We start from the raw sequence: 13,456 nt of genomic DNA, 5'->3' as shown, positions 1-13,456 counted from the left end.
GACATCTACTGCCTGGGAAACCAGCAGCTCAGGACGGACCCCAGATACTGCAAAACTTTGTTCCCAGTGACCCCAGTAGAGTCCTGAACTTTTCCGAGATTCATTTTTAGATGGATTGATCATACACATTCTTTATTGTCCCCATCCCATTAAACCCGGACATTGCCCGTTCCTCCAACAACCCCCCCCCACTACAGAGTTGATCTCCTAGCCAGTACCAATCCTTGAGTCACCTACCCCGTCACCTACCCTGTGAGAGAAAGCCTATTGTTCTCAGTTGTACATTTCTCTAGAAGCAGTGACATGGGACCCTGTTGTCCTCTTCCAGTGTTTTCTGTGACCAGCAGAGCTGGCACTGGAGCTGAGGGAGGGTGTGCTCCTGCCCGAGTGTCCTCAGAGGAGCCCTTCTAAAGTCTAGAGATGACAGTGATCCCAGCTCAAAGCCCTCACGGCCTTCCTCAGTGCCTGTGACTCAGCACTGACCAGGAGTTATGAGAGCAGTGTCTCTTCCTGAAGGAGGCATAGCCTCTGTCTACCTTATGCCTAGGACAGAAGGCTCCCACGATGAGGACAGAGGTCCCTCCGAGGGAAAGCACCTGTCCTAGAGGTAGCACTTCCAACCAGGTCTATGAGTAGTGGCAGCATCGTGCTGGTCAGGGCCCCATAAACTCTAGTCAAGGCATGGCACTTGAGGACATAGATTTCAGGAGCCACTGAATACAATACTTCTGTCCTCATGCTGTGATCCTCCTGTTGTGGCAGACGTGGCTTTCAGGACAGTACCTCTGGGGACTTATTAAGATCCCTGTGGTCACCCAACCCAGCCCTACAACCTACCACCCCAACCCAGTACCCCAACCTGCCACCCAGTCCAAGTCTTGGAGGGGGGTCATTGATGGATGATCACCCCTTCCCCTGGAGCTTCCACAAGAACCCACGGTCAGAAGTGAGCGCCAAACAGCGAGGCCACCTTTTGGAGGATCTTCTTGTGGTTCACATACAGAGGGATCCGCCGGTCTACAACCTGCCATTCAGTAGACATCTCCAAGCCACGGGCCGACTCCTTTGGATCATGAGTTTGCAGGTTCTACAAGGACAAACAGCCTGTGTCTACCCAGTGCCCTGAATCCCCGGGCTGCAGGAGCCAAGGCAACCTGCAATACCGTGTCCCACTCATGGCTAGATCGCTGCGTGACACAGCGTTGCCTGCTCTGGGTGCCTGAGCTGACCCTAGAGACCCATGCGAACGGAGAGGTGTGACCTTCCTCCAAGGTTCTTTTTTTTTTCTTTTTTCCAGAGCTGGGAACCGAACCCAGGGCCTTGTGCTTGCTAGGCAAGCGCTCTACCACTGAGCTAAATCCCCAACCCCCCTCCAAGGTTCTTTATTAAGGACAACCTGGATTTTGTAGAGTGGTACTTTCCCACCCCAGTTTCATAATTTGCTAATACAAAGGGCTGCTCTGAGCGCCAGTGGACATAGGTCCCATAAAGAGGGCACGGGGAGTAAAAAAAAAAAAAAAAAAAGGCCATGCCAGCCTTTCTCTAGACCTGGTCCTCAAGTCCTTTGGTGGTGGTTAATATTGACCGTTAACTTGTCAGGATCTAGAATCACCTTAGAGACAAATCTCCGGGCAAGCCCCTGAGAGGCTATCTAGACTGGATTAAGTAAGAAAGGAAGACCCACTTCTGAATGTGGGCGCCACGGTCCCCTGGAACAAGGAGAAGTTGGACTGAGCTCCAGCACTCATGCCCACTTCCTGACTGCAGCTGCTTTGTGCTCCCGCTGGAGTGATTCTCCAGTCAGGAGCAACTGCGAGCCAAGCCAGGCTCTTCCCTAAGTCGCTTTTCCTCGGGTGTTTGGTCATAGCAATGTAAGTAACATACAGTACCCTCCTCACTAAATGATCCAGGCACAGACCCACTCTTCAGCCTTTTCTGTGGTTTCTTTTGCCTCTCCCTGGCACCCTTTGGTCTTCTCAGGGTGAGACTCTGTCTGTTAGCCTCCCCACTCATGGGCAGCTCTGTCTCAAGACCTCAGGCAGACCCGGGAGGTCCCTGAAACATGTCTGGAGCATGTTTCACCGTGCTTCCTGCTCTGGAGGCTGGGCCTCATACCTCTTCCAACCTCTTCAGCTCCACATCATTCTGGTCCTGGAAATGGATGCTGACAGCCACCGTCTCGATCCAGGCATTGTCCGTGTTCCTTGGGTCATCCACGTATCCTTTGTACACCTGGAGGCCATGGCAGGGGGTAAGCTAGCTGGTCCAGTGATGGGATCCCGATTCCCCAAGCCCATCATAAAGAAGCTCAGATCTATACGGAGGGAGGGCCTCCTGGGGCAGGGTCTGAACATGGCTAGCTATCCTGTTCAACCCCTGACCTGTCCCTGCTTGAGGCTGCCCAGTACATGTTTTCCTCCCCGACTAACCTCAGGCTCTGTAGCTTCCTGACCCCACTCCCGGCCACTGGCACAAGTCAAACAAAGGACCTTCCTGTCTACACTGGGTATCCAGAGGCTTCATCTTTAAAGATTCTTCTCAAGGAGAACCCAGACAGCAGAGGCCACTCACTGCTATACAACCCCGTATAAAGAGTTCAGAACAGGGGTTGGGGATTTGGCTCAGTGGTAGAGCTCTTGCCTAGCAAGCGCAAGGCCCTGGGTTCGGTCCTCAGCTCCAGAAAAGAGTTCAGAACAAAATAAGTGTTCAGAACAATTCCAGAGATAAGGACAGATGATGTCTTTGAGGGGTTTGGGGGGTTTGGGTGACACATGTTGGAACTAGATATGGACGGTGGCCACAGAGTATGAGGAAAGTATGTGAGGAAATTGCTCATTGTAGACAACATCTCTGTCAGCCTCCAGTCGAGTTAAGGAATGATTCCTGGAAACCTAGCCTCCGGGAGAAGAGGAATTGGCCTGTACTTTCTCAAAGAGGGTGAGGTGCAGGCATTCCAGCTCTGTTTCTGGGCGTGTCTGTGTTTAGCTACAGAGCACTCCGGATTCACACGATGTGAATTTGATTCCAGTAAGAAAAGAAATTATTTTTTTTTACATTGCCCAAGAGAAGGCACTGCCAAGGATACCCATCTAAAATTGTGGGGCTCCCAGGTAACAAGAGGAGCCCCCGTATCTGTTTCCTTCTAAGATACAGAACAGCTGGACTGCCTCCAGAGAACTATTGAAATCGGTTACATTATATCCACAAATAGTCCCAACGGTCAGAGGTGCATTTGTGAATCTGGACTTAAATACAGTGTTTCAGATGCCGTGAAAAGACACCTCATAGACTGTTTATCAGGAACACCCATGTCTGTGTACAGAGAGCCGCCCAGTCTGGCTAGGGAGGGTGGACAACCCTACAAAGAAGTAAGAAGCAGATCCCTGCTTAAGGATTCAGGACGGCGGTTGGGGATTTAGCTCAGTGGTAGAGCGCTTGCCTAGCAAGCGCAAGGCCCTGGGTTCGGTCCCCAGCTCCGAGAAAAAAAAAAAAAAAAAAAAAAAAGAACTCCCTTTGCAGGGAGACATTTAAGGATTCAGGACGGCATCACTTAGCACACAGGGGCTCCATACACAGGGCTCACTGAATAGGGAACAGACCCTACCTCTGTACCTTGCCTTAGCAAGGTCTCAAAGGTCACCCAGTACTCCTGCTGGAGGACCTGTTTCAGCTTCCGTGGTAGCATCTTCCCTGGCTCCCGAGAGCCCTGAGTAGAGAGGAAGTGGAGGGCAGTCAGCAAAGCCTGCAAGCTGGATCCCGGACAACCCAGGAGCCCATTGTCTCTGGCCACCTGCCTAGTGTAGGCAGCCAGCCAGACCCGTGGAAGGCCGAAGGCGGCAGTCCCTGTCAGTTCGGAGTCAGCCTGCTAGCTGAGTGACACTGCCCAGATCACCATCTGCGTCAGCAGTCCTGAGCAGGGTATGGGGCTAAAGAAGAGCACGGATAGCCATGATGGCTCCATGAAGCAAAAATGAGCCCTGCCACCACCTCCCACCAGCCTGACGCCAGAGAGGGACAGGCGCTATACCCTGATTGGTTGCTGTCCCCAGTCCCCTCTGCCTGGTTCAAGCCACTAGGTTTTGAGCATCAGAAGACTAGGCTACTGCCTTGGCCCTCCAACCTCTCTATCCTGAAGACCCTGGCTAACACTACTTACTGCCCATGCCACTACAGGGGCATGTACCCCTACTAAAACAGCCTCTGAGCCAGGACCGTAGACAGAGGTGTTCCAAAGAGAACAGCTTGTTGTTGAGTTTGGGAAGAACACCGGCCCAGAGAATAGGGACAGAGGAGGGACATCCCAAGCTGTATTAGATCTCTCCTAGCAGGGCAAGCTCTGACCCTTGCTCTAAAAGCCCGGCCTGGGAGGCTGTGGGGGGTAAGAGCAGGCAGGATAGACTGATCTGATAAACTAAGCAATGTGGATTCATACCGGCCTGAGCAGCCTGGGCCTCGGCATCCCAATTCTGTATTACTAAATGGCCTCTGCGGTGCCCTCTCAAGTTCAACCCTACGGCCAGCCACTGTTGCCTGTGCAACACCCCACCCTTAATCCTTAAACAGCACCCTTCTGCCTTTAGGGCTCAACTCAGAGTCTGGAGCAGGATAAGCACTCTATGTCTGAGCCACAGTGAGTTGTCCCTGAACTGAGCTCCAACATCCCAGGAAGCCTGGCCTAGGATACACCAGAGTGCGAGCCTATGAGGAAGCCAGGGAGGGAGCTCCAAAGAGGCACTGGACCATGTTAACTCATCCAGAGCTATGGCAGGCTGGGACTGTCACTGTCTCTGCCGGTGACTGTGGCCTGCTGTATTCAGGCAGTGAATGGGACAGACAGATAAGACGCCTGGCTTACCCCAGGCAAGGCCCAGTGCTCGGATTGAGGCAACTTCACGACCAGCACCTCCAACATCTTCCTGACACTCTTCCGGCAGATGCCTCCACCCTGGTTCCTCTTCCACCTATGCGGGGGACTTACTTATACCTGCACGGCCATAGGCGCCCTTGTGCAGAGCACCTGGCAGGGACTGGCCAGGCCTGGAAGCAGCATCGGACCCTCTGCTGCCTCCCCCACACCCTCAACCTCCATCTCCAGCCCCCCCCCATGTTCCCTACTCCACCCCGCCCACCCCACCCTCATCTTCCTTTCTAAACCCCCAGAGGATTCCCCACAAGAGCAGCCAGTCAACATCCGTCTAGAAGCTAGGCAGGACCCAGAGTTGGAAACACCGTGAGGTTTGAGGGGTGCGTGCAAGGCTGCGTGAGATCGTGGATATACCCATATCCCTTGGTAGGAAAACTTTCAAACTTTAGTATTCCAGTGGAATTGTGGGTAGGCTTTGCTCTATGTGTGTGTGTGTGTGTGTGTGTGTGTGTGTGTGTGTGTGTGTGTGTGTGTTTAATTTCTATATCTTCTCTTTAGTAGAAGCTCTAAATACAGTTCTTATCAATGCCTAGTAGGGCTAAGGGACTACCCCAAAAAAACTTAGGCAGCCTCCAGGGGAAAGAGGGTAGTCTGGGCTTTCTCAGAGAGGATGGGGTGCAGGATACGTGTCTGTGTTTTTCCATGGGCTTCACAAGGTACCAAGTACAAAGGCCATGCTCTAGGCCCTCAGAACTTGAGCAGGTGGGAGCATCTTTGGAGCGAAGGTGCAGACGGCAGACTAGGTGCTTACCGGGTAACAACTGGCTGCAGAGTGTGGTTGGGACCAAACCAGCTGAGGCTCCCACGACCACGCAACCCGGTGCGGCCCATGGGGTTCCTAGGTTAGAAACGGTTCACTTAGCCATTGCGTCTGAGGGAGAGGTTAAGAGCAGGGACATCGGATGGGTGGAGCCCAGTCACAATTGGGTGTAGCAGAGACTGTACGCCAGTTCCTGCCAACCTGTCCCGGCCCCTCAAGGATCTCCACAGGGCAAAGCCAGGGCTTTTCTAGTCAGTGTGCAACCACCATGGCCGGTGGTCCTCCTTCACAGGTGGGGTCAAACACCCAGAGGCCTATATCTGTGGGTTGGGCTCACAAATGACCAATGACTGCACTTAAAGCCAGACTGAAGGAACCAGGCTGTGACTCCATGGAGTCACTGTGCTCCTGGACCGCAGGCAACACGAGTGCACAGGTGTTGGTCATTGGGCCAGGACCCCTCTCTCGCCACCAGACCACATTCTAAATCAGGACTAAGAATTGGGGGTTCTCATGGTTTCAACGCAAAACAGAGACTCACCCCGGTGCAAGCATCGTCTCCTCCGTGGATGACTCTCCCGCCCACCAAACCACATCCCCCCGCCCCCCGCCGCTGGCAAGACCCACCCTGTGGGCTGGCTCTGCTTCCTTCAGCATTCCTAGTGCCCTCTTTGACCCTCCCGCCTTTCTCATTTCCCACTGCTCAGCTGAGGTCCGGATGGGATGGTCCTGGCACAGAGCTATTGGGAGGTGGAGCCCTTTGGAGGCAAGGCCTGATGGGAGTAGGTCATTGGGATGCCCTTCGAGGAGCCCCAGCTTCCTCCTCCCACTTTGCTTTCCAACCTATAGGAGGGCAGCTTTCTCCACTCCACACACCGTGCCATGTTGGGGTTCCCTCCCCACAGAGCCACCTTGAGTCTGTACTAAAAGCTTTCAAACCAAGACCACGGTGATAATTCTCTGTTTCTCGGCTCATTGTCCTGGGTGTTTCATAATGACAGAAAAAGCTGACTGACCCATCACCTTCTTTTCCTTGCACCCCCTCCCCCCCCCCCCCACACACACACTCCAGCTTCGTGGTCAACTAGGAACTCCAAACGCTACTTTGTAGAAGAAAAGAGAATGATGTTTCCTTACGATCTGTGCTTGTCCCCACCAAAGCTCACTTCCAATCCACCCCACCATGAGATCTGTGGAGCACTGGGGTCAGGAGGGGTCTTCAGGAGGTGACTGCCCTCACAGACTATCCAAGCCATGCAACATCCCACATTTCCCCTTCCTCTACCAGCAAGAAGGCATCACTGGATGTGAGCTGTGAGCGCCTGACCTTGAGCCAGAACCATGAGCTGAAATCAACGTTCTTTTTTTTTTTTTTTTTTAAATCTTTCATAACCTACTTAGTCTTTGGTATTCTATTATGAGCAACATAAAACAGACTTAGACAATCACTTCACAGATGGAAGATATATCTAGGAAATACAATTAGAAAAAAAATGCAGGAGTCCTAACTACATAAGTGGGTTATTATGTAAAAAGAAATTATTGGGGCTGGACAAAGACTCGGTAGGAAAAGTGTTGGCCATGCAAGTGTAAGAACCAAGTTCAAATCCTCAGAAATCATGGTTTGTTTTTGTTTGTTTGTTTGTTTGTTTGTTTGTTTGTTTTAAAAAAAAGGTGCGCGGGGTTGGGGATTTAGCTCAGTGGTAGAGCGCTTGCCTAGCAAGCGCATGGCCCTGGGTTCGGTCCCCAGCTCCGGAAAAAAAGAAAAGACAAAAAAAAAAAAAAAAAAAAAGGTGCGCATGGAAGCACATCTCTGTAATCCCAGGGGTGGCAGAGACAGAAGGATGACTGACAGCCAGGCTAGCCAATTGCTAAACTCCAGTCTCATGGAAAGACACCTCCCATGCCGCCAACCCCCGCCTCAAATGGAGAGTGGTCCAGGAAGACCAAAGTCCTCTCCGGTCCTTTCTGTTCATGTTTTCACATAGCTGTCATGACAGCAGGAATATACCGGTCATCTGAGCATTGCTCCTCCTCCCTGTCACTCACCCAACAACTGACATTGCTACCTTCGCCCCATCTATCATGGTCCCATCACGCAGACATGCCGGCTAGCCCGGGTCTATTTCAAGCCACTCCTCCACTGCTGCCACGTATATAATCTCTGGCTCCAGGGACAGTAGCCCACTCACTGTTCCAGAACATTCTCCAACATGCCCGCCTCCCCTTCCCTCAGGCCCCCTCCGCATCCTCTGCTCCACTGCTCCCCCTGCTGGCCACATCCCGTCTGGGTATTTATGGGTACTTATGCTGTTGGCCCATCACAGTTGCCCTACAAGGTTACCATCCTTAATGTGGGCCCACCAGCCACACGCTCTTGTAGTGGGTTGGCCTGATGCCACTCGTATTCCAATGCTAATTTGCATCCCCCATAACTATTTGCCACAAAAATGAGAGTCTGCCCCCAGTTAATTCTGATTGGTAAAAAAGATGTCAGCAGCCAATAGCTGGGGAGAAAAGATATAGGCGGGGTTTTAGGTTTAGGGGTGGGAGGGGTATCAAGAAGAGGAAGAAGCAGAGGCAGGGGAGACGGAGTGGCCCTGGGACAGAGAAGCAAGAAGAGTCCTAAGCGCCCTGGACCAAGAGAATGTGGTCCAGAGGGCTGCCCAATTGTGTTAAGATCAGTCAAGATGAAACATAGAAAGTAAAAACGGGGTTATGGATAGGAGGTGGAGTCTAACAGCATGGAGGGCAGGCAGCTGCCCAGCTATTGTGCTGCATAAGGCGTATTTAAAAATATAAAGGCTCTGTGTGTGTCTTTCATCCAGAAACAGAAATGATCAAAGGCAGGAAGGAAGGAACCCCTCGGCAGGATTTTTAAAATATATTTTTCCAACACACTCTAAACACGCTCTAGCGGCAGAGTGCTCTCCTCGGACCTGACTGGTCCCGGAGTTTCTGACCGTAAGTTGTAGTCGCCAGGTCCCAACAGACTCCTGCACTTGGGGCACTGCTGGAGTGAAACCAGGGACCTTCTAGGGAAAGGCTCTGAGCAGACTCTGAGGAAATGACACACACCCTGTTTCCTTTTCTCGTTTGCTTTTGCCAGAAACGTCAGCTCTCTCAGAGAGAAAGTCACCCCAAGGGCCAGCTTACTGATGCCAGCAAGGCTCAGCATACTCACAAAGGGAACCCATATTGGACCACATAGGTCCCATGGAAGCTGCAACGGTCCATCAGTCCGTCCACGACGTTGTAATTGATCTTAGACAGAGGTTCTGCAGTGCTAGGAGCAAGCAAAAGGACATGTCCCTGTCAGAGGAAGGTTATGACAGAGTAGAGACACAGAGGGACAGGGGCTCAACCTCCATTGGTGACCCAACTTCAGTCACCCAGGCCTTTCTTTTAAGAGGGGCCTCTGGCCACAGCTCATGTCCATTGTCAGAGTGCAGGAAGTGCTGCCCCCCCGGGATCCCTGGGGCAGAGGAAACAGAACCTTCCTGGACCTGCCACATGTGAATTCTGGGCTCCCTGTGGAGAAAGGGACCACTCACTCTCCCACAGGGTCTGTGAGAGTCGCATCCTTCTTCTCAGCTGTGTAAAACGGAGGGTCGTAGATCAGAAACTCTGCCTGTAAGAGAGCAAGTGAGCTTCCTCAGGGTTCCATCCCACTCCCAGTCTAGGCCTGAGTGCTACCAATGGGCCCAAGAGTATCTTCAGCCAAGGCTGTTGTCCAACCAGGACCAAATTCCCTCCCCCAGTGTGCATGGGTATCTCCCAGCCCCAGTAGAGTTGAGGAGACTCCAGATGTAGACTCCCATGGGACTGGCCCAAGCTTTATCATGGAGGGTGTGAACCTTGGGATGGGATGGGGGTGTACGTCATCAGAATGGCACGCCCACAAGCAGGTAAACTCCCAGGTGTCCTGCCTCTGTGTAGAGGTCTCTCTTTTATGCCTGGCACTCAAAAGGGAGCTGTAGTTGCTCATTGGGTACTGAAGAGTCAAGAGCAAGGAGAGGTGGACGGGATGGCAGGGCTAGGACAACTGGAGCATGTGAGAAGCTGCAGGAGTATCCCTGGGCCATGACTCCATGAGGCCCGGGTGATTTGTCTGCAAGCCTTGCTTAAGTTTCCTCAGCTGTCAGCACTCAGATGACCAGAGAGGATCGAGTGGCTGGAGGCTACCACGAACAGGGGAGAACCTTGGGGGACCTCTTCTCTTCCCCGAGAGCCTAACACCTCCTGCTATGGTACACATCAGAGAGATATGCTCACCTCCCAAGGCACCTTCTCATTAGGCACGGGGAAGCGCATGATGCGGGCATCAGGGTAGAGGAGGTGCCGGGCGCTCACATGATAGCCATCTCCTCCCTCCTCTCCTTTCTTCCTGATACTCAGCTCAGCATCTGGCTCGTCGAAGGCCCTTTGGGCTGCTAGAAACAGTCACAAGTTTGAATGACAGTCTCAAGCACCCCACCCCACCCCCGCTTCCCACCCCAGGGATCCCAGTCACGGAAGGATGAAGGTCACCATCCCCTAGGAAACACCTACCACTAAAGCCACACTGAGCTGGGGTAACATCGCCAGCTGCTACAGGGCCTGTCCAAATTAATGGCCCCACCTGAGGAAGACTATGACCATTCACGTCCATTTCCTTTCTGGCTAAACATTTAGGGAAGCGAACTTTATTTTCTATGCCGTGATTGGCAAGGCATCAGTCACCCAGAACTGTCCCCTGCTCCCAACTTTGCATGGAGATCTATAAAGGGGGTCCGGGAGGGGGTGACATGCTGCCCCCAGGAGCCCAGTAACCTGCTCGAGCCAGGAGAGACCTGCTCAGTTCACAGGAGGAGGTGAGGGCTACCCCCAACCCCCAGGGCACGGAGACAGCTCCTGAGAGACCATATACTCACCCAGGGTCAGTGCACCGGCCCCTGAGCCAAAGCCACTGTCCTTCAGGGTCGTCACGATCCAGTGCAAAGATCTGCCCATCTGAGTCACCTGGATGGCATGTCCCAGGGAAGACTAGGTTGGTCTCCTGTGACCCACATTACGTGTGGCTTATAGCCTGGAGGTCTGGCCTTAATCCCCAAGTGACCCAGGCATCCTGATGGGCCATGTAGCCTCAGAGGAGAACTTGGGAGTTGATCCTCTGGCCCCAGTCAAAGTTTAGATATAGTTCCAAGACATCGGCATCTCGGGGGTGGTCTCAAGAGGAGGGAGGAGTCATGTATACTCTGAGACCACCAGGAACATGTACACCTCACAATTCAAATCTGGGGAAGCTACATGTTAGAAGGCTTGGGTAGAAGTTTTGGGGGAATAAAGAAAGTCTTCCCTATATTTTTGGTCGTGAGCCTAGCCTTTAACGGCTGAGTCATCTCTCCAGCCTGTCGGCTGGCCGGACCACCCAGTGCTCCCAGGGACTAGACCACCAACCAAGGAGTGTACAAGGAGAGACCCATGGCTCCAGACACGTGTATAGCAGAGGATGGCCTTGTGTGACATCAGTGGGAGAGGAGGCCCTTGGTCCTGTGGAGGTTTGATGCCCCAGCATATGTAGGGGGATGCTGGACCAGTGGGATGGGAGAGGGTGAGTGGGTGGGGGAGCACCCTCGTAGAGGCGAAGGGGAGGGAGGAGAGGATGGAGAGGGTAGATGTGGGATGGGGGATTTGTGGAGAGGTAACTGGGAAGTGGGCTATCATTTGAGATGTAAACAAATGGATCGATTAATTAAAAAAAGAAGAAAGGGGGCTGGGGATTTAGCTCAGTGGTAGAGCGCTTACCTAGGAAGCGCAAGGCCCTGGGTTCGGTCCCCAGCCCCGGAAAAAAAAAAAAAAAGAAGAAGAAAGAAAAAAAGTCATAGAAAAAAAAAGTCTTTTAATAGATAATGATCTCTGTGTGTCTCTGTGTGTGTCTCTCTACATGTCTCTGTCTCTCTCTCTCCCTCCTTCCCCTGCCCTTCCCCCTCCCATTTACAAATTTCCATTCCTTCGTCTTTGTTGCCATCCCACAACACAAAATGCTCTACAAGGCCCAGACCCCGACATCCCACCTGCCTACCTACCTGTTCCTCAAGGGAGGCCAGCCTCTGCTCTGTGGAGCCTGATCTCTTCACACGGTCCATGTCCAACAGATCCACCATGGTGTCCACTCTGAAAGAGGACAAATGGACAAGCTTCTGGGAGCCTGCCAGCTATAGAAAAAAACACGACACCCTGATTCCAGACGACCTCGCCAAACCCAGCAGCCTGGGCGTGGCTCTCAATACAGTCTCTTGTCATTTGAAAGTACCTATGACACACATCTGCATCACGAAATAAAACCATAAAACCGTCCCAGCACTCGGACAACCCAGGCTCATGTGGCCTGGCTCAATGTGACGTCAGAGGTGTCAGCTAGGGGGAGGGGGATGGGCATTCACAGCAGCCCACTTGTCTGGGTTTGTCTCATGGTGCTGGCCCATGAGCTGTGAAAGCTACCTCAGATGACAAGGCTTGTGGGGACAGCTGGGCTGGAGCGGGCGATGCACGGGCTGCTGGGGAAATGTCTAGTTTGAACCAGAAGCCCCACTCCCCTCCATGGCCAGCTGTGTTTATAGTTAAACCAAGGGCAGGCCAATGCCTGCCTGCATGCACGCCTGCCTACCTGCCTGCATCTATCTCTGCCTGCCGGCACCCATGCCTGCATGCACGTGTGTATGCTCGCCTGCCTACCTAGTTTTGCCCAGGGATTCCTTCACTTCCTCCCACCTGCAGTGCCAACTGCTAGCAATATCCCTTTGTAATAAAGTAAGCCTCTCAGTAATATCTGTTCAGTGTTTCTGGGATGTGACCCAATTTAAACAGCCACCCCGGGGAAGGGAAGCTAGGAAACGCACTGCGTGTGCTGGCATCAACTTTCCCATGCACCGTGTTCTTTCAGTCCACAAAAGACACTCTGGTACCGTTGCCTTCCCCCGCACCCCGCCAGAGACAACTTTGCAGACATGAAAGGGTGATGTTTACAGCATGTTTGGAACCCCCCTGATTCAGTCACAGCGACACACGGGGACCATTGAGATTGGCAGAAACCCCAAAACTTCCAGCCATGCTCTGGGGGTGAGGAGCTGGGATCAACTTAGGTCAGCAGGGCACCTCCCTGGGACTCAGATCCCTCGCGATGCCCCCAAAGTCAAGCAAACAGGACGTGTTTGTCTGACTCTCCCACCGCAGTAGGTAGAAGGGGCTGTGGTTCACGGCTGGTCCAATTACCGTCATTGTCACCATAACAACCAGCATTGTAGTCACCGAGACCTCCAGCACTAAGACCATTGTCACCATGTCACATCACCAATTAGGTGCCCTGTTTGCTTGTCTGGGCACAAGGATATCCAGTTTTCCCTCCCACAAGTTGAGCATCAGCCCTCCCCGCCATGGGACCACACTTAGGTTGGCTTTGGAACTGTGGGGCATGGCTCTAAGGGTGTCCCCCGCCCCGAGGGTGGCTCTCGGCCTCTGTACTTCTCACTGATGTCCTGGATCTTCTGCTCTGGCCGCTGTTTGTGCTGGTACTGTTGGTTCTGCAGGTAATTCTCCTTCAGGTAGAGCTCCCAGGACAGGAGGGCTGCCTCCTCATTCTTCTCCAGCTTGTTCTCTGTGGACCGGAAAGGGTTAACTCACCCAGGGCCCCATGGAGGGATAGCCCAACACCACGACGGCTTAGCACGCACCTATTGACTGCCCAAGGCTCCGGAAGAAACCTCCCACTCACGCACTCCACCAGTTTGACC

General features: G+C 52.9%; 1 protein-coding gene and 2 non-coding genes across 26 annotated transcripts in view; all 3 read right to left on the bottom strand.

The window, feature by feature from the left end:
* The window catches only part of Trpm2 (transient receptor potential cation channel, subfamily M, member 2), a 50,388-nt gene that overhangs the window by 662 nt on the left and 36,270 nt on the right, over positions 1-13,456 (bottom strand). For 6 of the 24 annotated variants that reach the window (XR_015644594.1, XR_015644595.1, XR_015644592.1 and 3 more), the window contains exon 23: positions 13,188-13,320. Coding sequence is in view for 5 of the 24 variants with exons in the window: in XM_087597151.1 (XP_087453277.1) it covers positions 544-750; positions 971-1,087; positions 2,116-2,232; positions 3,605-3,706; positions 4,856-4,961; positions 5,676-5,762; positions 8,869-8,970; positions 9,239-9,315; positions 9,960-10,114; positions 10,598-10,685; positions 11,753-11,840; positions 13,188-13,320 (1,379 nt within the window). In the remaining 19 variants the exon portion in view is untranslated. Of the gene's footprint in view, positions 1-115; positions 1,088-2,115; positions 2,233-3,604; positions 3,707-4,855; positions 4,962-5,675; positions 5,763-8,868; positions 8,971-9,190; positions 9,316-9,959; positions 10,118-10,597; positions 10,686-11,752; positions 11,841-13,187; positions 13,321-13,456 lie in introns of those variants that run through there. The other 18 variants (XR_015644605.1, XR_015644606.1, XR_015644603.1 and 15 more) reach the window with 12 other exon arrangements.
* On the bottom strand, positions 3,663-3,738 carry LOC120099065 (Z6 small nucleolar RNA). Its single transcript, XR_015646096.1, has one exon. It is a non-coding gene; the product is annotated as a Z6 small nucleolar RNA (small nucleolar RNA).
* Positions 4,806-4,902, bottom strand: LOC120099063 (Z6 small nucleolar RNA). Its single transcript, XR_015646094.1, has one exon. It is a non-coding gene; the product is annotated as a Z6 small nucleolar RNA (small nucleolar RNA).

This window comes from Rattus norvegicus, chromosome 20, assembly GCF_021556685.1.
Source record: "Rattus norvegicus strain SHRSP/BbbUtx chromosome 20, alternate assembly SHRSP_T2T, whole genome shotgun sequence".
Lineage (NCBI taxonomy): Eukaryota > Metazoa > Chordata > Mammalia > Rodentia > Muridae > Rattus > Rattus norvegicus.
Note: the sequence above shows the minus strand (reverse complement) of the source record. Positions and strands in the feature narration are given on the sequence as shown.